The sequence below is a fragment of the Neodiprion pinetum genome, chromosome 5 (assembly GCF_021155775.2).
Source record: "Neodiprion pinetum isolate iyNeoPine1 chromosome 5, iyNeoPine1.2, whole genome shotgun sequence".
NCBI classification, from domain to species: Eukaryota; Metazoa; Arthropoda; class Insecta; order Hymenoptera; family Diprionidae; genus Neodiprion; species Neodiprion pinetum.
The window spans coordinates 25,943,587-25,966,197 of NC_060236.1; the positions used below are offsets into that span (position 1 = coordinate 25,943,587).

At 40.9% G+C, this 22,611-nt stretch overlaps 4 protein-coding genes across 5 annotated transcripts; 3 read left to right on the forward strand and 1 right to left on the reverse strand.

Moving 5' to 3' along the window:
- Positions 1-216: 216 nt before the first annotated feature.
- On the forward strand, positions 217-3,737 carry LOC124220519 (tubulin alpha-1 chain-like). The gene is made up of 3 exons (XM_046629555.2): positions 217-377; positions 1,697-1,919; positions 2,495-3,737. The coding sequence occupies exons 1-3, from the start codon at positions 375-377 to the stop codon at positions 3,619-3,621; spliced, it is 1,353 nt and encodes a 450-aa protein (XP_046485511.1). The 5' UTR covers positions 217-374; the 3' UTR covers positions 3,622-3,737.
- A 2,781-nt stretch (positions 3,738-6,518) lies between these two features.
- On the forward strand, positions 6,519-8,956 carry LOC124218899 (tubulin alpha-1 chain-like). The gene is made up of 3 exons (XM_046625809.2): positions 6,519-6,679; positions 7,104-7,326; positions 7,654-8,956. Exons 1-3 carry the CDS (start codon positions 6,677-6,679, stop codon positions 8,778-8,780), a joined length of 1,353 nt encoding a protein of 450 aa, XP_046481765.1. The 5' UTR covers positions 6,519-6,676; the 3' UTR covers positions 8,781-8,956.
- A 2,003-nt stretch (positions 8,957-10,959) lies between these two features.
- Positions 10,960-14,174, forward strand: LOC124219761 (tubulin alpha-1 chain). Its single transcript, XM_046627840.2, has 3 exons — positions 10,960-11,136; positions 12,580-12,802; positions 12,914-14,174. Exons 1-3 carry the CDS (start codon positions 11,134-11,136, stop codon positions 14,038-14,040), a joined length of 1,353 nt encoding a protein of 450 aa, XP_046483796.1. The 5' UTR covers positions 10,960-11,133; the 3' UTR covers positions 14,041-14,174.
- Positions 13,642-22,609, reverse strand: LOC124219758 (3'-5' RNA helicase YTHDC2). Of its 2 annotated transcripts, none has more exons than XM_069136817.1 (10): positions 22,480-22,609; positions 21,839-21,961; positions 20,586-20,814; positions 20,285-20,478; positions 18,076-20,161; positions 17,544-17,930; positions 17,033-17,283; positions 16,608-16,951; positions 16,142-16,394; positions 13,642-15,956 (listed from the first exon to the last, which is right to left on the reverse strand). In XM_069136817.1, the coding sequence occupies exons 3-9, from the start codon at positions 20,777-20,779 to the stop codon at positions 16,383-16,385; spliced, it is 3,468 nt and encodes a 1,155-aa protein (XP_068992918.1). In that variant the 5' UTR covers positions 20,780-20,814; positions 21,839-21,961; positions 22,480-22,609; the 3' UTR covers positions 13,642-15,956; positions 16,142-16,382. The 2 variants fall into 2 exon arrangements, with proteins under 2 accessions (XP_068992918.1, XP_046483791.1); XM_046627835.2 differs by lacking the exon at positions 22,480-22,609 and adding an exon at positions 22,396-22,474.
- Between the last annotated feature and the right edge of the window lie 2 nt (positions 22,610-22,611).

The following is a 22,611-nucleotide window of genomic DNA, read 5'->3' on the forward strand; positions in this document are numbered from 1 at the left end:
TAGAATTAGGCATTATGTAAAAAATTTCGACGTAAGTGATCCTCAAATACATGACCGTTTGTCGAATATTATTTGAAATAATGGCCCGCGGTTAGGGCGGGGTGATTTCTAGTTATGTTTCTCGACGTTCGAAACAACGTGCCATGTGATCTCGTTGAGCCAATCAGAGCTCGCTTCGAGACGGTAGAACCAAGACGATAAAACGGTCGCGCTTTCTCGGATGCCGCCACATCTCCGTCATCATTGTTCAGACCAGCTTCATCGCCAGCTGCTCTAAACCATTTTAAAATCTACAGTGACACCAGCAGTCGTTAGCAAGTTCTCACGACTTCTTCTTTCGATACTTCGATAAACTAAATTATCAACTTTCCAAGATGGTAAGTAGAGTAGCCTAATTACATATATTTACACTGAAGTGCGTACATACGTATGCGTATCATCCGCGGCCGCACGCACTTTACGATCTGATCTCCAGAAATCGGATAGCCGGGCGATATCGATCAGGCCTCTTATTTTGGCCTGGATTATTTTCCAAACGAAGCGAACGTGTATATAGCCAAATAGTGTACATGGCGTAATAAAATTGTATAGAACGAAAGAAATGTGAACAAAAGTTAAGAGCTGTAACAAATTATTATCGTAACGTTTTTCCAATCTACTGACTGCTGGACACTCACTGATTGTGTGATTTATCATCGGAAATGAGCGGTTCTTATTTTTTACTCATAGGGTTTTCAATAACATCATTTTTCTACCCGTGCGATTCTAATTCCGGTTTAATATGGACTTAAAATTCTAGCCAAGCGTATGAACGGCTTATGGTAATCCGTCGACAGCTCTCGCCTGGTAGAAGTTTTGTCAAGGTGAGACAGAGGTGTGACGCGGCCATTTGCCCGGGCGGACGTCTTTCGTTCTTTTTCCTAACGGTATTTGATGGCGAGTTGCGCGAAAGGGGGTTACGTCTCCTGTTCTATACTATAAGCATACTCGTACCAAAAATTCATTTCAACCATTACCTTTCGTAGCTTTTAAATCATATCAACGGTTAGGTTAGTTTTCAATTGTTTTCTCTAGATAATGTGTTGAATCGTCCAAGTCGGTACAAAACACCCTTGATTACCATTACCTTTGTTTATTTTTTTTTTCAATACGTTGAGTTGATCCGTCTAAACTGACTAAAGGCAACGCTAAAGGTGCAGTTTCTTAACCCCTGATACGCAATGAGGGTAAAATCGCCCCCCCCCCCCCCCCCCCCATCTTGTACTCTTGAAGCAGACTGTACGGATTGAACCCCTTCACCGTTCATTCTTACTTGTTTACTTTAATTTAATTACTTTCATAATAAAACCATTTTCTGCGGAATTATATTTACTTTAATTAAAAAAAAAAATGTCGCTAGCTTTATTAGAAGCTGAGATATTTCAAATTAATTTGCAGTGGGTATTTTTTACACTCATTGATACGAGAGGTATACAGTTCGGATGTTTGCCTGTCAGGAGTTAAATTGTGCTCAACGCAGGCTTGACATTGATATATGGAGTATTTTTTTCCGAATAAATGTTCGAAGTTTACAATGAAAGGCGTTTTGATTAATATTACTGTACTCTTGTAACTGCTGTATTTCTTGTAACTGTTATATGAATTTTTTTTTCCATAAATCACCCCATACCAATATTTATGTATTAATTTTTTGCAGCGTGAGTGTATTTCAATCCACGTTGGACAAGCCGGAGTCCAAATTGGTAATGCCTGTTGGGAACTTTACTGCCTTGAGCATGGAATTCAGCCTGATGGGCAGATGCCGTCCGACAAATTGCTGGGAGCTGTGGACGACAGTTTTAACACTTTCTTTAGTGAGACCGGAGCCGGTAAACACGTACCGAGGGCCGTGTTCGTTGACCTGGAACCGACCGTTGTCGGTATGTACGGATTTGACTTGGATATTTGAAATATGTTTATAGGAATATGGAAATATAGTAAAATATGTAGAAAGGATACAATAGGATATAACAGTACTATAGGAAGTATGAAAAACCAGCTGTAAAATCAACATTTTTCGCGGAACTTTTCATCACCGAACAAACCAATCCAAATTTTAATATCTATCATTTGAATATAAAGTCCGATAAATTTCGGATTTTTTTATTGAGCCGTTTCTAAGATTATCGCGAGTTTGTTGTAAAAGACAGATAGACAGAAATCTTCAAAAAAAAAACTGTTTTTCGAATACTAGAGGCCTGAAAACGTTGATCCGTTGAAATTAGAATACGTCATTTTCAATCGAAAACAACATATTTCTCACAATACGATTAGGTGACGAAAACTGAAACGGATGCAACCTTTTGTTTGTATCATTAGATTTTATAGTCTTGAATCATTATTAAAAAACAATAAATCGATGTATAGGTAAGAAGTTCAAAATCTTTGTATCGATAGAATTGTTCTTGTTATATTAAAAAATATAATTAATTATGTATTTTATTTGCAATTGTAGACGAAGTACGAACTGGAACTTACCGTCAGTTGTTCCATCCTGAACAGTTGATCACTGGTAAGGAGGATGCTGCGAACAACTATGCTCGTGGTCACTACACCATAGGTAAAGAGATTGTCGATCTGGTGCTGGACCGCATCCGGAAGTTGGCCGACCAATGCACGGGACTGCAAGGATTTCTAATTTTCCACTCATTCGGAGGAGGCACCGGATCAGGTTTTACTTCCCTACTTATGGAGCGACTTTCCGTCGATTACGGAAAGAAGTCGAAGCTGGAATTCGCCATCTACCCCGCCCCACAGGTTTCCACCGCTGTCGTTGAGCCATACAACTCGATCCTGACCACGCATACAACCCTTGAGCACTCTGACTGCGCATTCATGGTTGACAACGAGGCCATTTATGATATCTGCCGCCGAAATCTGGACATTGAGAGGCCGACATACACAAACCTGAACAGACTTATCGGCCAGATTGTATCCTCCATCACCGCTTCCCTGAGATTCGACGGTGCCCTGAACGTCGACCTTACCGAGTTCCAGACCAACTTGGTGCCTTATCCTCGTATTCACTTCCCTCTGGTCACTTACGCTCCAGTCATCTCCGCCGAAAAGGCATACCACGAACAGTTGTCCGTTGGGGAGATTACCAACGCTTGTTTCGAGCCAGCTAACCAGATGGTCAAGTGCGACCCTCGTCACGGCAAATACATGGCTTGCTGCATGCTGTACAGAGGCGATGTAGTCCCGAAAGACGTAAACGCGGCCATTGCCACTATCAAGACCAAGCGCACGATTCAATTCGTCGACTGGTGTCCCACCGGTTTCAAGGTCGGCATCAATTACCAGCCCCCGACCGTCGTTCCGGGTGGTGACTTGGCCAAGGTGCAACGTGCCGTCTGCATGTTGTCCAACACCACGGCCATCGCCGAGGCCTGGGCTCGTCTTGACCACAAGTTCGACCTGATGTACGCCAAGCGTGCCTTCGTCCACTGGTACGTCGGCGAGGGTATGGAGGAGGGCGAGTTCTCGGAGGCACGTGAGGACCTCGCCGCTCTTGAGAAGGACTACGAAGAGGTCGGCATGGACTCCGTTGATGCCGAAGGCGATGGAGCCGAAGAATACTAAACACGACTATTTAAAACAGTCTGAAAAATATACCGAACTGCAATATTAAATATAATCTGATTTCATTCCACAACTCCTATTTTGAAAATAAATTGTTGTATGATTTTCCCTTTAAACTGTAAATATTTTCTCGTTGAATTTTACCCTCTCGCATCACGATCAAGCAACTAAAATCCCCCCAAGTGTGCATGTACTACCGAACCAGATTATCCACCTGTCCATGTGGGTTATTCCGTCAACCGTCTAAAGTAACCCGACTATAATAATTATACAAATATCAGATTCCTCATTTTATTTTTAATATTTCCAATCATAAGCACTGGTTTGTCCTGTATGCAACGTATCCTGAAGGTAGTTGAAACCTTTGTCTGGTACAAAACCTGTTGCGCAGTAATCGAGCTTAAATTATTCGCCTTACACCATGTTACATGTGTTCCGCGGCATCGCGAAGGGTTAGTTGATATTTACTACCGCATCGATTCCTCCCCCTTGCTTTACACAACCAGTTGAAACATTGGTTTTAGTTTCCTGTTGGTTCTACCGTTTTCACCCGAACGTCATGCTCTTTTACTATTCAGAATATTAATTCTTCGTAACAGACTTCACGAATCTAGAACACAGCATTTCGGGGTCGTTCGTTCGATTGACGAAATTTGTGTTTAATCGATATATCTGCTGTAATAAATCTTTCAGCCTCGCACTACGAATACCTAATTCTAATACATATAAAATTTATTCAAATCAAATCCATCGATGTTTCAAAAATTACTCGATATCAAACCCTGGCGATCAGGGTATCGCGTCCGGTGTTCGATGTACAACGTACTTACGTAACATATGTATCAATGCAGGATGGAGAGAGAAAACCGCTAGCCCAACTGGTGATAACGATCTATTAATAAAATTTGTCGGGTGATTTTCAAATAGCCTAAATACGCGTAGGTTTTAAACGCGTGCAGTCTGCAGACGAACGTAGGTTTTCGTAGCGAGATTGCTGCGGGAAATTGCCTCTTTCATGTCGTTAATCAATCTACTTAGGTTGTACTCTGTTAGCTACGTTTCCAATAACTTAAAACTGGTGTTCTCCGATATATCAAGTAGGTATACGATACAGAGAGTAAGTGTATTGAAGTAGAAACTTATCGGATGCGATCTTTGATCGAGCGCACTTGACATCGTAGGTGAATAGAATTGACAGATTATGGTTTTTTCTCTGCAGGCGCAACGAGCATTGTAGATTGAATAAAGCCATAAGTTTTTAGCCTAATTTGTATTGAATTTGCGAATTGGCAGTTAGCATTTTAATATTGGAATGCAAAACAATTGGTCAAATATCAATTTTTCAAAGAGACAGTCGCGGTGTTTATAGCCATAATGTGTAGTATTACGCAGAGAAGCACATCGATTATGGGGACCTCCACGTGTATAAGTTTTCTGCGTTCAACTTTCAAATATGGATACCTATGCACAAACGAATATCGACTTTATACACCGCGGATATCCGTACTGCGGATATTCAGACATGACGCTGCCTACCCCAACACCTACGTAGGGAGCTCGATATTATAACGTGCAGTCAGCGGTATGCCTCTGGGTTCGGTAAAATCTTACCGTCCAATCGGAGAATGAAATGAGATTTAACCCGTTGCGACATAGGGTCTCATATATGAGATACCTTTTTTGAATCGGTTACTCAACATTTATATTCAATTTTTGAGATATCGCTGTAATTTTTTTTTTTTTTGCATAATTGGACTTCTAGAATGTCAATGTTCATGTTTTAAGAGGGATTATGATAATTCTGCGAATATAGTGAGCGCTATAAATAAACAAAGTATTGAAAATGCCTGTCTTTACAGAATAAATGTAATTGTTGGAAGGTTATGGAGACCAAAAAAGTGGAACTCTGTAATCTAGGGTTTTTGGGGTCGCTGAAAACGAATCCAACGTTAGAATTTTTAAATTCAGGATGCCGGATCCAATACCGTGGACTGAGAATATAAAAATTTATCCCATTCGCTCATATTAGATCCGCCATTTTGAATCTTGAAAATTTCTCAGATATTTTTTATATCAACGACCTTGAGAACCCTTATATACCCAGTTTCAAGTAATTTGACTACAAGGAAAAATGTATGCTTCAAAGGGTTGAATCAGAGTGGGATCCCGGTTAAATTTTTCTACCGTGATCATTTTTGTTGATGCTGTGAATGAACAATTATGAAACATGGTCTGTGACTGAAATTTCTGAACCACATGGTACATTATGTCTCGCAATGGAATAATCAAGAAACGAGAGAAAATCGTCGTCAAGCTCACATGCCTATTCTTGGTCTTCGTCGTCTGGGTTGGATCATCACTTATCTGTAACAAAAACTTAAGTAATATTTACGGCCACTCCAAGATACGCGTGATCGCACCCATACCCAGTACCGTAACAAGACATTTTTACGATAATGTTAAGTGCTCGGCATTTTTCAGCATACGGACGAGATATGAAAATGAGGAGAGCAGAGAAAGAAAACAACCGTCGAAATTCTCGACATTTTACGTTGGTTCAAAAGTTCTGTAATAATCCATAAACCCGTATACCTTGAACGTTGATGGAAGAATATCACAGGGGTTCTAAAACGTGAAGAATCCTAATTCATCTGATAATATGCATTTCCTAATCGAAAGAATTATTTTTTATTCAATTTCTCCTCGGCGTCGACTGGGGTAATTACTTTATTTTTTGAAAAACCTACTGGGGATGCCCAAGGTGGGGTACGTCATTGCCAAGAAGCCATCCTAGCGAGACACCCCGTATGAGAATGAGCGGATTATTGATCGGGCAGGATGTATGAGTCAGAGCGCCCGCGCCCATCGTCGCATGGTTTGTCCGGATGGTAGGGTGACCGGAGTATATATTGCGGCTGGGTGTGCCGGCGGGGTGCTTCTTTCACGAGTGCTCGAAACCTGCAGAGTTTAGGGAAGCTCCATCGCCAGCTTCGTCTGAACCTCTTATTTCACCTCATTGTAATACACGTACTGCGACTTACCGCGAACAATCAAAATGGTAAGTTTCTTTCAAAAAAATCACAACTTTTTTCTCAATTTCGTTTCACTTCTATGTATTTAGTTAGCAGTCATTGCGCATACGACTGTTTTTGGAAATTCACCTTGCTGTGCATTGTGGAACTTTGAGTAACTTGAGGCGCTAGATTGTGGTTCATGTAATTTTGAACGAGCCTTCCTGATCTGACAGTTGATCAATACTTGATCTACCTTGTATAAAGGGAACTTTGGATCGAAAGCCTAGTTTTCTTTTTGGATATGATTCAATATTTTTATGGCTGTAGCTGTTACTTCCAGAGAAAGACTGATCCGACGCGACGGAATTTTCGAGGGCATGGATGGCAAAACTTTAATGGGAGTGCTTCCTGTTCTTTACTAATAAAATAAAGATGTCTTATCGTGTCGTTCGTTCGTGCAATTTCTAGCGTGAGTGCATCTCCATCCACGTTGGACAGGCTGGTGTTCAGATTGGCAATGCCTGTTGGGAGCTCTACTGCCTTGAGCATGGTATTCAGCCCGATGGACAGATGCCATCTGACAAAACCATCGGCGGGGGGGATGACAGTTTCAACACCTTTTTCAGCGAGACTGGGGCTGGCAAACACGTTCCCAGGGCGGTGTTCATTGATTTAGAGCCAACAGTTGTGGGTAAGTCCAATGTGTAGCTGCAGGCCTGAGGCACGAGCAAAGTTTGCGTATAGCGTAATGAAATGCATAAAGTTGTATGGGAATATTGCGGATGGTGATGCGCCAGTGGAAACATTCAGGCAGCGGTCGTTTGTACGGCTGGTATAAAACGTAATAATTAACAGCGGATCAATCAAAATCAATCTGACATTGAAAGTCCGAGTAATTTATTGGATGTGTTACTTCGTGTAGTATATATTCTGCATATACAAGTAGTAAGCCTAATAACCGGATGAGTTTCGATGTGGTAAGCTCGGCATATTAAAGACACTATTGTGTTTTATGTAGACGAGGTTCGAACCGGGACATACCGCCAACTCTTCCATCCGGAGCAGTTAATCACTGGGAAAGAGGATGCAGCCAACAACTATGCACGTGGCCACTACACCATCGGCAAGGAGATCGTCGATCTGGTGCTGGACCGCATCCGGAAACTGGCCGACCAATGCACCGGACTACAGGGATTCCTGATCTTCCATTCGTTCGGAGGAGGCACAGGATCCGGATTCACTTCTCTTCTCATGGAACGGCTCTCCGTCGATTATGGAAAGAAATCGAAGCTGGAATTCGCAATCTACCCAGCACCCCAGGTTTCCACCGCCGTCGTCGAGCCGTACAACTCGATCCTGACAACCCATACAACCCTCGAGCACTCCGATTGCGCCTTCATGGTCGACAACGAGGCCATTTATGATATCTGCCGCCGAAATCTGGACATTGAGAGGCCGACATACACAAACCTGAACAGACTCATCGGCCAGATTGTATCCTCCATCACCGCTTCCCTAAGATTCGACGGTGCTCTAAACGTCGACCTTACTGAGTTCCAGACCAACTTGGTGCCCTACCCTCGTATCCACTTCCCACTGGTCACTTACGCACCCGTCATCTCTGCAGAGAAGGCGTACCACGAGCAGCTGTCTGTCGGAGAAATTACCAACGCTTGTTTCGAGCCAGCTAACCAGATGGTCAAGTGTGACCCTCGTCACGGCAAATACATGGCCTGCTGCATGCTGTACAGAGGTGACGTAGTTCCAAAAGACGTCAATGCCGCCATCGCCACCATTAAGACCAAACGATCAATTCAGTTCGTCGACTGGTGTCCCACCGGTTTCAAGGTCGGCATTAATTACCAGCCCCCAACCGTCGTTCCCGGTGGTGACTTGGCCAAGGTGCAACGTGCCGTCTGCATGTTGTCCAACACCACGGCCATCGCCGAGGCATGGGCTCGTCTTGACCACAAGTTCGATCTGATGTACGCCAAGCGCGCTTTTGTCCACTGGTACGTCGGCGAGGGTATGGAGGAGGGTGAATTCTCAGAGGCTCGTGAGGATCTTGCAGCCCTTGAGAAGGACTACGAAGAGGTCGGCATGGACTCCGCCGAGGGAGAGGGCGAAGGAGCAGAAGAATTCTAAACCCGCAGCTAATTCTTGAGAATTTACCAAAAGTTGAGCGCTGCATCTGTATCACAGGCTTTATTCTGCACGATAAAAATCTCGTTGGTAACGTCTTACGACGAAACTCAAGCTATCTTTTCTAACTCGTGTAACGCTGAAAACCATTGATGGAAATAAAACCAATTCTAACCCAATTCAAACACTATCAATAATTTTTTACTGCCTCATCTATTACATCCTCTAGCTACAGATGGAGAGTTTTCATTGGGACCTTCTACACCATTCCAATTTTTAGGTATTATAGATACGTAAATGTATAACTTAAAATAATATCTGTGTGTTATATACCTACGATAAATAAGCTGAACAAACTGACGTAATACCTCCCCGTTTCCATTAAAGGTTATTAAAGGAACGCAAATAATACAATCTTGTAATTATTAAATTTCATGCATATACATAAGAGCTGCTCACAGTTGATACTTTAGCTCTAGAGATTCGTGGAAGTGGAGCCACGGAATTTTTACTTACACACTCGTATCTTCCGGTCATGCGTACGCCACTGTAAATCATACACGTGAAATGCAATGAGTGTAAAATATATGGTCACCGACAGCTCAGTACGCGTGATCGTTCACTCCAAACACGGCAAGTCGACCATATCCGTGGGCAGAGCTATAAATCGGGATGACGCAATTTATGTTTATTTGGAAGGTGGACGTTCCTGATTTCGAGCCGTCCATGCATTCGCAATGACGATAGAAATTCATCCCTATAATTCAATTCTAATTTAAAACACAGGAATATCGCCAGCGCTGAACAAAATCAAGTTGGATCAACGTTGATCGAATATTCGAATACTCCAAAGCTGGAAAAACATAACACAAGCCATCATCATACACATAATGGAGAATGGTCACGCCAGTGTATCTTCAAGGTTATGTAGGATTTTAGGCGACCATTTTTAATTGGTTAATTAGTTCAGCCTGGTTCAGCAGTACAATCGCGCACTCGGATTAGCAACATTGACAACAGGAATGTAAGTCGTGTTGTATACGATCAGGCGAGGCACGTAACACTGCTCGGAAACGCTCGATACTGAAGTTAATCGTTACAAAGCACTCTCTTCTCTCACAATACATCCATCATGATAATGACGCTGTGGTAATTTTGAGTGTAGAAAGTACCAAAGGGCAAAGACATTGTTGGGAATTTAACTAGGCTCATTCGTTATTTGACAATATCAAAACGTTCGAATACCTTTTAGATGAGAAAACGTATCGGTTTGACAGTTTTAAATTCAGTCCACCCCGATAAACGACGCTTGAATTAGTTATTACTGCCGATGTATCAATGAAAAAACTTTGTGAAAAATTATACTTGGGAAATAAAATAAAATAAAGTATATGTAGCATTATTCAACCACCCAAAGATGTGTGAGACTCTCTTTGAGATGTGCTTCTTTAATTTCATTTCACACGAAAAAGCAGGCTTAAACCGTTACGAGATAGCAGCTTCCTGGTAAATTAATATCGCCGGTTTCCTGTTAGAATGGAACGTGTAGTATCTGTAGGTATACCACGCACGTATATACCTATGTATACGGGTGGATACGCACGTACCATGCGTGGTGTACCAAAATACAGTGTATCAATGTGCGATGCACTAAATACATGTGAATATGCGGCTAGTAGAATAATTGTTCTGAAATCGTACGAAAATCTAAACTCAAATTGCGCATTATAAAAGTGTACGTAAATTTACAGCATAATTGAGCCGAGCGTCGTGTACCTCGGTCGACGCCCCTTCAGCGGTGATGTGAAACCCGGCGATTCGTACACGATACTTATGCACCTAAACGAGTGGACGAATTGCCTCGTATGTGTATAATATTAGTTAAAAGCTGGGTCGCGTTTGATCGGCGGTTGCCAAACAATGAACAGAACCGATTGAATGCAATAGGGTAAATCATCGTATTTATGGCGCGATCCTGGCGATATGTACGCCAAGTACGTTATTTTCACCAGGCAAAAACGTCCTATTTTACCTATAAATCGAATGCCGATGACGACTGAGAAGGGACTACTTTGTCCCTGGTGTAGGGGTCGCGCGCAGTCGCAGCTGCGCTCTGCGGACCAATCAGAACGTAACGTCGGTCGTGGAAGGGGTCCGGTATAAAGCTGAGTGGCAGCTGCAATGCGTCAAAGTTTGTTCTTTCGAACCATTACGTTAGCAGTCGTCGACGGTCGTTGGACTTGCGATAGCCGTTTGTAGAAGCTCCATTACCTGCTTCCGCTAACTCTATTGAATCTCCTTGTCCTTCAACTGTCTTTTTTCGCTCTTCCGACAAACACCAATCACTTAATCAACAATGGTGAGTTATATCAGCTCTTTGACCGCAATAAAGGTTTATCGGACTCGCGATTCGCCACTAGCTGAATTTTGAAGGCTCGTTGCCGACCGCATTGCCTCGCCATTTTGACAAGGGATAAGCCGGCCGGCTCCACCCTTGCTGAGCTGGTGATGAGTCACGATCGTGACCTTATTTGTCGCTATATTTCTGCCTACACTTCGACGTATGACAATTTTTATTTTCTCGTTCATTTGTTTACGTATGTAATACATTCGAATCATGTAAGTTGGAATAACCCGTGACTTTTCTGGGATTTGAATTCACAATGATTTTATGAGTTCATTCTCGCATCTAGCGTACGTCGCGATCGTATACCGATTAACGCAGCGATGTATTGTTCATACCGAATTAGTAATCTTGAAAAATATTTCGTATCATACAAATTTTCCTTTTATATTATTAGTGTAATTTTTATATCTGAACTTCAAAAGGATAAAAGGTGATTGATTATAACGTTTTCACGTGCTTTGAGCGGCTCCAGGGTGTTTTGAAACAATCTTTTGACTTGCCACGATCGTTCTATGAGAAGAAAGCGCGTAATTGTTATCGAACGAGTTTGAAGGCAGACTATACATTAGTCAAACTGAGATTTAGAAGGCCTAGATTAGGCTTCATGCTTAAGATATGGGTCCGATTGAGTTTCCTAAAATGTAACTAAAGAGCGTTCCGGTTCGAAAATGGTTAAAATCGGTGAATATTTTTGCTCATTTCGACACCTCGTTTACGTACACAAAACCGAATGGCAGCTTTTTATAAACCGTTACACTGTAGCACGAATAGTATTTACTTCGTGCACTGTAGTAAGGATAATATAACAACGAGAAAATCGGAAAGCGTTTTAAATCGATTTTCCGTTGCTGTGGCGTTCTTTCAATGGCGTTGGGAGGTCATGCGTGCAAACGCGTATCCTGTAACGGAAACGCGGTTAACGGTTGAATCGGGTTACATATCATTGTGGTGTTAGTAAGACTGAAATGTAATCGTACGTTTTATACAATTTTAAATATTACGGCGGTTCCTGAAGGCTAATTGGGAGGTGGGGGGGATAGCTAAAAAGTAGAGGAAAGTTTACCAATGTTGATATTGAACAGATTAATTGTTAAAAAATCCAAACAACTGTCCAGTCTCAGAAAGGTTCTTATGCAAATGATAATGCATGATAGATACAATATTACAAATAAACCGAGACATTGATCTTGTAAGCCAAGCAAAAAAAGTTAGAGCGAGTACCGTTCAGCTGACCGCTGTGTCGTACTTCAAAATTTCCGCATTTCGATATGTATGTTCTGAAAAAGGGGAATGCATACTATGCTGTTTCATCTGATGCAGGATGTGCCGACATGAATGTGAATACAGAAGTAGATACTTGAAAGTTGTAACAAAGCTGATTCTGTTTTGCTTTAGCGTGAGTGCATCTCAATCCATGTTGGACAAGCTGGTGTCCAGATTGGTAATGCCTGCTGGGAACTCTACTGCCTTGAGCATGGAATTCAGCCCGATGGACAGATGCCATCTGACAAAACGATCGGTGGGGGAGACGACAGCTTTAATACCTTCTTCAGCGAAACTGGAGCTGGAAAACATGTTCCTCGAGCTGTGTTCATTGATTTGGAACCAACGGTTGTTGGTACGTACTGTTAGCATTCTAATTTATCACGTTTTTTCAGGCATTGGTGACACGAAATAATCGAGTTTTTTATCTAATAATAACCATCTAGAATTTGTTGTAATGTTGTAGATGAAGTCAGGACTGGAACTTACCGCCAGCTTTTCCACCCTGAGCAGTTGATCACTGGCAAAGAGGATGCCGCGAATAACTATGCCCGTGGTCACTACACTATCGGAAAAGAAATTGTCGACCTAGTGTTGGACCGTGTCCGAAAATTGGCCGACCAGTGCACTGGTCTTCAAGGATTCCTGATCTTCCATTCTTTCGGAGGAGGCACTGGATCTGGCTTCACATCTCTGCTTATGGAACGTCTCTCTGTTGACTATGGAAAGAAATCGAAGCTGGAATTCGCAATTTACCCAGCACCCCAGGTTTCCACCGCCGTTGTCGAGCCGTACAACTCGATTCTGACAACCCATACAACCCTCGAGCACTCCGATTGCGCCTTCATGGTCGACAACGAGGCCATTTATGATATCTGCCGCCGAAATCTGGACATTGAGAGGCCAACATACACAAACCTGAACAGACTCATCGGCCAGATTGTATCCTCTATCACCGCCTCCCTAAGATTCGACGGTGCTCTAAACGTCGACCTTACTGAGTTCCAGACCAACTTGGTGCCCTACCCTCGTATCCACTTCCCACTGGTCACTTACGCACCCGTCATCTCTGCAGAGAAGGCGTACCACGAGCAGCTGTCTGTCGGAGAAATCACCAACGCTTGTTTCGAGCCAGCTAACCAGATGGTCAAGTGTGACCCCCGTCATGGCAAATACATGGCTTGTTGCATGCTGTACAGAGGCGATGTAGTCCCGAAAGACGTTAACGCGGCTATTGCCACCATTAAGACCAAGCGCACGATTCAGTTCGTCGACTGGTGTCCCACCGGTTTCAAGGTCGGCATCAACTACCAGCCCCCAACCGTCGTTCCGGGTGGTGACTTGGCCAAGGTGCAACGTGCAGTCTGCATGTTGTCCAACACCACGGCTATCGCTGAGGCCTGGGCTCGGCTTGACCACAAGTTTGACCTGATGTACGCCAAGCGTGCCTTTGTTCACTGGTATGTGGGTGAGGGTATGGAGGAAGGCGAGTTTTCCGAGGCACGTGAGGACCTCGCTGCTCTTGAAAAAGACTACGAAGAGGTTGGCATGGATTCTGCTGAGGGGGAGGGCGAAGGAGCAGAAGAATACTAATCTTGTTCCTGAATGACACAACGATATTTCTCACTTGGTAATTTTCACATTCCCAGTTTTCTTTTCGATTTTATTTTTATTCTGATTCTCACACCTCATGGTATTTTCTGAAAATAAACAGTTTTTGCATCCAATATCTTGACTATTACATGGACCTTGTCACAGCCTTTCCTGTAAATTTCCACACAAATGATTCCGCATAAAGGCACCGCTTCATCTCGAAGATATTGACATTACCGTTCTTGCGAAATATTCAGTTCATAAAATTGATATTTATTCCGAATTAATACAAAATGTTAGAGCTATAAATCGTTGACTCATATTTCGTTCAACCATTGCGTCTGAAAATTAAAATTTGTCAATTTGGTATGAAATGACTCGTACATTACAGAGTTCGAATTGTGTCTCCAAAAAATAATTATTTACAAATGATTTACCAGATTTCATGGAACGTTGTAAATAAAGGGAAACTACAGTTTTTTTTAAGTTGTACAGTACTTTAATTAAATTCGGGGGCACGATATGAAATGTTAAATTTATTACCGTTAGTTAATTACTTGTTTCAATTTCACCCAGGCGTTTACGAATTGCTAGAAGATAGCTATTTATTAATTTATTTGGTATGGCGGTGACGTTTATTAATACATAAAACAGTATCACAAATATACAAGAAGCTGTAAAATAATATAGATCCCAGAAGATATTGTGTACCGAAAATTGTTACAAATATTTATCTCTGTGGTGTACATGCATTACGTTTAAGCATTTGTTTGCATCAGATACCATATATGATACGGTATGTACGTACAGCTATATCTCGTAAAAAAAAGTGAGTTAGTAAGAAGGAGTAACTAGATTTTTGCATGGTAAGAATAAAGGAAATAAAGTAAAGAGAAACTTTACGGTTTTAGAGCATACGTTCACCTGGATCTAGCTCAACCTACGTATATGAAAGACAAATTTTGTACATATTTAGTGAGGGACGGACTTGAAATATATAAAATAAAAAACAACATTGTAAGAATGTGTAATTATAAATACGCATAATTTAGTTACATTGCGCGATTATTGAACGGAAAAAAAAACAATGCTCATTTGTCTGGAACCATCACTGAGTTTTGAATAGAGGGCTCAGTTCAGTCTTGAAACTGTTAAGTACTACACGCATATTTAAAACAAAGTAGTATCAATCACATATAGTGAATAATGATTTAAAATTAAGGGGTATGTAACGTAAAAATATACTTTCCATGCGATTGTTATAAGACCAGTTATTGAAATCTGAAATTACGACCATCAACTAGAAAATATCACATTATATAATATCTATCAACAAATACAATCGATGGCCTAGAATTTGCAATGGGTAACATGTAAATATGTGAGAATGTACGAGGCTGATTTGTTTTCTGATTGACTCAACAACATTCGGACTTTTCAATATAAGCTAAAAGTCACCAGCTGTAGGAACAGACCTACACAGCTCTATGGTTTTATAAAATTGAGGCTTTGCTAAAACCAACTATGTAGTGATAAGAAAAATAACGTCGAAACGAACTAAAAATTAGCGACTCGCCACTTTCCTTAGCATAATGTTAAAATTACGATATCACCGTACAAAATCACGACAAGTTTTCAAAGTGCACACGTTCAGTTCCACTTATACTCATGGGTTCTGTAACATATATTAGTTCCTAGCTACCAGTACTCTGAACTGCTGGAAAAAAATGATCAACAAATGATCCGAAAAATTTTTTCCACTACAGACTCAGCAAGCACTTACCCTGCCAATTTTACCGTACCGTACCCTCTTGTTGTCGGAATCAAGTGGGTTCAGCAAACTTCTCGTGATATGAAAATTACGCTCGTTAAATTTTTCTTTGCCCAGGTATTCCAGCTTCGACAGTTCCGCGTTTCTGTATCAATGAAAATTACAAAATTTCTTAGGTATTATCGTTACGAGATCCAGCATTGACGCCGAACCTGCACTTAATTTACAAAAAATATCAATGTCTGAATCCTCTAGTCCTAAATTATTTTCTCGTATGCAAAATCTGCATATTAACTTTCGTTTCGTTTTATAGACATGCTCCGTACTCACCAGTTTGTGAAGTTTTCCTTTGTTTATACTGAGATTTCGTTTTCCAATTATCGAGAGGTCCAAATCCTCGACATTTCTCACATGCATAGTTTGATTTTACGATAGAATATTGCTTGGTAGAATGAGTAGAAGAAAAAAATTTCCAAGTGAGAAAGTTTAGGGACATAGCAATCAGTCTATGGAGTAAAGGAAACTGGAATCGTAAGTTTCTCCATCCCCTGAAGTCTTTGTTATCAAAATTCTAGAAATTTCTCTGAAACAGATAATGAGTAATCAGTTTTCTCAATTGAATTTCTGAACCAAACTAAATAGTTGCATAATTCAAAGCCGTAAATCGAAGTTACAAAATTTATCTCTCAGTACAGAATTTAGGTCGCCGTGAACTTGTTCTTTATTGACAAGATTTCAAATCATTAGGTGACCAAGAAAACCATTAATTACATTTGAAAAAAATAAACTACATTACCTCTTCATAATCATCTGGTCGCCTAGCGCTGGCTGGATAATAGTCAACGATCAAGGGACGTGGTCTTTGCCCAATTCCAGATGGTTGATGAAGACCACAAGCTTGTTCTTCATTAGTAATAACAGAAACTAGAGTTCTGACTACTTGTTCATCGAGTTGCGACATAGGTTTGCTTGGAGTTTTCATTCGTCTAAGGAACAGAGCGTTCCACTTCTGTCGCAGGTGTAAAATAAGTTGAGCTGCTTCAGGGTCCAATTTGAATACTACCCAGTCGTCCAATTTCAAAATTGTTGTTCCCTCTTGTGCCTCATCTGCCTCAGAGTCCGACTCACTCTCAGGAATAGCTAATATGTAAAAAAAATCATTGTTCAGCTCTGAATGTCCGAGGAACAGACGAAAAAAATTCCAAAAATTTTCCGCCTTACTTTCGGCCTCGTAAATTACGTCCATTGGTAACCGTGCTGGTCCACTAAATAACGCAACTGTGATAGGATTGACGAGGGTAACTGTTTTGACGTGACAGAAACGCCCGGAGCGGCTCATTTCTTCATACAGTAACCAATCGCATGGTAAAGCGTTAACATTAGCAGAGTGGGTCTGTGCGGATGTAGTACGAGGTGATTTTGGGTTATCTCGAAGCGTGGAGGAAGGATGAAAGACTACCTTGACTTCTTTTCTGTAAAATTAAGATGTTAAGCTAATGACTTAAAATTCAGGGCTTCCTTTTCAAGATGATTGCAAAGGCAGAAGAAACAGACTTCTAACAATTATTACTAAAGTGAGGAAAAATTAGTTATTTCAATTCGACTGTGCAGTATTATGGTAAATAAGACATTGGAAGTGGTCGATTTTAGATGACTGATAAGTAAAATAATTAGGTACTGATTTGACACTGACTTTTGTCTTTGATTGGAATTGAAAAAAAGGGAAACTTACTGTGTTCGAAGCTGCGAATGTTCTCTGTCTACCCTGATCAGATTTGGGTACAGTCCAGCTGTAAGTGCTGCTTTCACCACGGCCCAATTCTCGGAGTTCGAGTTGAGGTCGCGGATATCGCCAGAGCCTCTTGCTCTTACAAACCCAGAGGCTCTGAGTTGTCCAAGAAGTTGAGTGCGCATTCCAACGACCATTTCCATCGTTGCAGCAGAGATAAAATTCTTTTCACAAAAGAGCCGCTCTCTACCGTTTGCTCTAGCTGTTTGCCAGCTTTGAAAAGCTCGCAGAACAGCCATGTGGTCTGAATATGTACCTGCTGAAAAATCCTTACGAGACAGAGTGGCTGCGCGCTTTTGCGATGGTTGCGAAGGCAAGAGAAACGGATCCCTGAGAGAATTATCAAAGTAAAGAGAAATTTGTTATTTTATCCTGACTGTGCAGTATTACGATAAATAAAACTTTGAAAACATTGAAAGTAATTGATTTTAGAGGTCTAGTTACTAAAATAATTGGATACTGATCTGACACTCACTTGTAAGCAAGACTGCAAACGATGGTGAGAATTGGATCAAGGCATTTCAGCACAACTGCGTATAAAAGCATTTTGCCGAGTCGAGGTTCGACAGGTAGATCTAAGAGGTGACTTCCAAGTTCTGTCAGGTCTTCCCACGGATCTAGAGCATCTATAGTCTTCAGGAGTTGAACAGCGTTGCGGGTAACAGCGTTAGACGGCGGTTCCAATGCTCTGTCCAAGAATTCAGCTATTGGAGTATTCCCAGGAGCCAAGTGTTTGGTATAGAGGCATAATTCCTGTAGTGGTAGCCTAAGTATTTCCGGCGTTTGGTAAGGCTGCATGGAATTGAATCTGACCGAAGAGAATAGACGGAAGCAAATCCCATTCTGACATCTGCCAGCCCTTCCTTTACGTTGCTTGGCACATGCCTGCGATATCCAGTTGGATCTGAGTGTGCAAACTCCAGACATAGCATCAAAAGACTTCTCCTTCACTTTCCCGGAGTCAATGACATACACAACATCATCGATTGTTATGCTAGTCTCCGCTATGTTAGTGGACAGTATTATCTTCCGCGTCCCCTGAGGACTAGGTCTGAAAACTCGCTTCTGGTCACAAGTCTGCATGTTAGAGTGCAGGACAAACAAATTGTAGCGGAATCTTTCACTCATCCTCTTCTCCTCGGCGTTTATCCTCTCTCTCATAGTCACTATGTCATCATACCCAGGTAAGAAAACAAGAATTGATCCATACGGCATCTTCGTGTGTATGTGAAGAATTAGAGAAAACATCAAATCGTAGTCGACATTCTCATCATTGAATGTGTGATGGTAAACGTCGAGCAGCATTTTGTCTTCTTCCGAAATGGGGATGTTTTTATCAAGAGGAACATCCTCGTACGCCGTTTCACAGTCATACGTCTTCATATAGGCTTCTATAAGCTCGGCACATTCAACCTGGTTCATTTTTCTTGCCCAGTCCAAAGCCGTCCATTCATTAACCGAGCGTATATTAAGATTTGCTCCAAGATTTAAGAGACGCTCCGTCGTGTCGATGCACCCTCTTCCTGCTGCAACCATCAGTGGTGTTACCGACGTCTTTGAGTGCTGGTAATCAACAGAAACATTTTCCGACTGTATGAAATACAGTAACTGTGTGAAGTTGTCTTCGCCACCACACAGCCACGCTTCTGATATTGACCGATCCATTTTATCTACCAGTCTTGGCTCAAGCTCAACTCTTTCAGGTACGGGTTGATTTTGCTGGCCCAGAATTGGTGCTGGTATTAAATTTCTTTCAGATATGTAATTGATGGTTGAGTTTACAGGCTTGTATTGGGTCCAAGACTCTAGAACCTTCTTCTGGTCCTTTTTGTTGACCATTTTTTCCTTCTTAGCTGACATATCCTTAGTCATGTAGTTAGTCACTTTGAGAATATCTTCGAGATACAATACCTCGACGTCGTAAAGTCTACCAGGGACGTTAATTACTGAGCAGTGGTTGAAGTACTTCAGAAATATGCTTGTATCCATAGTGGCACTCATCAGGACAACTTTTAGAGATCTAAACTTAACTAGGGCATCCTTTAGTGCGATTAAAAGAAAATCACAAAATCTATCTCGCTCGTGAATCTCATCTACGATTATATGCGTTATTGTAGCCAACGCCGAATCACCACCCATTAATGTTCTGAGCAGAACACCGTTGGTGCAATAAGTGAGCAACGTTTTCGGAGATACTCTGCTCTCCAGCCTTATTTGATACCCAAATGTTTGCCCAATTTTTTCATCTCTTTCAAAAGCTACTCTCTCTGCTACCGAGACTGCTGACAGTCTTCTAGGCTGAGTGCATATTATTCTGCATGTTTGATTCCTCTGCTGACAGTAGTCTAAGATGAACTGAGGAACTTGGGTTGTTTTTCCGCTTCCCGTCTCTCCTGCTATTATAATTACTTGGCTCGATGGTAGAACCTGCATTATCTCCTCTCTCATATTATAGACTGGTAGACATTCGCGAAATGGTAAAACATCCATATTTGTCTTAAGCTGTGGTACCTGCGGTATTCCGCCATTCAAACGGCCCATTGCTTTCGTATTCGTGTTGACTGTAAATTATATTTATTGGGAATTGATGTGTGTTGCAATGGTATTAAATTGAAATACATCAACAGTTTACCTGCAAAATTTAGTATCAAGATATCTCTTTGAAAATTACTAAGTAAATTTACCTTCTGTGTTAATAATGCGTTCCCTCTCTGTGGGTGGGAGTAAATCCTGTCTCTCCTTATTGCTCAAGGGAAATTTCTGTATTAAATTATAAATCCCTTGTCGTGAGGACTTTTGTAGCTTTATTATGGCATCTGCTTGAACAATAGTTGATCCTTCCCGCTTGTAAACAGTTAAAAATCTGTTGGTTCCTTTCCTATTGCAAACGAAAAAAAAAAATGATAAAATGTAATTGCGTGTACCAAGCTTATATTAGAGTTCCAGCTACGCATGTATGTCTTTCAATATTTGTTCTCTATTTACCCGCGACTTTTCGACTTGAGTCCATGTTCTCTGGCAAGATCATGGATATAAGCTCTTTCCTCAGCCGTATAAGAAGACGGAAACTCTAATTCTTTTTGTTCCGGAGCAGCCAGAAGCTTTCTGATTGTTAAATTCACTGCGATTCTGGTGTCCTCACCAATCGCTGGTTTCTTCTGTTGCTTTCGTCTTGGCATGTTGGATTTTACAGTATTAAGACAGGATGAACTAACTGCAAAAATAAAACGTTGAAATTAAAAAAAAAAAAAAAAAACAGAAAATTTATCAATTTTTGTCTTCATTGGAAGGAAAATTGATTATTCTATTAAACGAACAAAACTAAAGACTGTGGTAAATGTGATTTCTTACTTGAAAATTAAAAATCACTAATGGTTGAATGTTGGGTAAATAAGATATTACAAATAATAAGGATTGCAACAATACTGTAAAGTTATTTGAAACCAACAAGATACATTGATCTTTCTTCCAGAATAATTTATTTATTTATTTATAAATAATCAACAGGTAAGACTGTCCTATACATATGGTAAATAGTTAAGCTATTATCAATAGGTGCAGAAATATAATTTATATCATATGACGAGTACACAAGCTTTGGCAATCACTTACTCACTAATACTATACAACATACATTAAAATTTTGCAGTATAATTCCACAGACTAGTTTTAGAGCGGTACATAATGTTACAGTTCTTAACCCCTTCACCTACAATATTCGTGTGAGAGACGTGCTACGTCGATCGGGCCAAACATGAGAATCACGAGTGAGAGCCGTGGTATTTACACGTATGACCGACCTTGCTGTTGATTATGGGCCCGCGCGTTCGGAACTTAAATCGTATGTTAAGGGGTTAATGTGGGCCGGCAGTGCATTCCAAGTTTTCGAAAAAAGAAAGCATTCTGAATAAAAATAATGTTCTACTATTATCTTAACAACACGCTAAGGAACATTTCTCAAATAGATTAAATAACATTAATGAAAACAATCGTAACAGGTATTAGTAAATTTTTGCAAAACATTGGAGGTAGAACTAATTGGATACATTGGTGGAAGCACAAATTTTTGCAAAACATTGTAGGCAGAACTGATTGTATACATTGGTGAAAGCAGAAAGCAAGCATAAACACATGTACCGTACAAGGCACACGCGACACTGATAAAATAACGAATATACTAAAAGGATTCGATCAATTTTTGGTAAATGAAAATTAATTTGCGATTGTTAACTACATACCTCACAGCGAAGCTGGCTTAGATGATCAGACGTATTGTTTCGGAATCGAACGATCGAACAGAACGAGACTTACAACCTAATAAAAGAATCTTTCGGTATCGCTGCATCGGACCATCCTTAGAACTGCGTGCATATGTATCTAGTTATTATAACGCTGTGCATGACGCTTTTGAGTGTATGACGCGAGGTAAATTTTCGGTTAAGAACTGATTGTTGCCATGTAGGCTGAAAACAATGACAGAACCGAGAACCGAATCGGATTCCAATTTTTACAGCAAAACTACACACTCTGGCGTATGCGCACTGGGCATTTAATGCATTCTGAAAAAGCCCCGTTCTTCTTTCAGCGGGAAATTAGATGTATTGACGATAATTTCTAGATGCTTATTTGTAACCACTGGCAGAAATTTTACCGCTAATTAAACTGGGCACAAGGCTAATTCTACTTGTATTCATTTTATGGACTTTAAACAGCGGGAAAAAACGCCTGTTTCTAGCAGCGTAAAAGAGCGTGAAAAAATAGATTCTGGGGATCAAAAAATTTATTTATTCCTTACAAAGGAAATTAGATTTGGCGAGGCTCAGGAATAACAGCATAAACAAGTAATAAAGCAAAGTACAAACGTCATCTTTGATCTCACTTGTTGTATGACTGCCTTTCGCGGTTAAGGTAGAAACCGACTTGACCACATTTTGTAGTCCAGTTTTGGAATCAAGGTGATCTTCTTCTATCCGTTTTTTTCAAGATGAAGCTTCCTAACCTTTCAACTTTC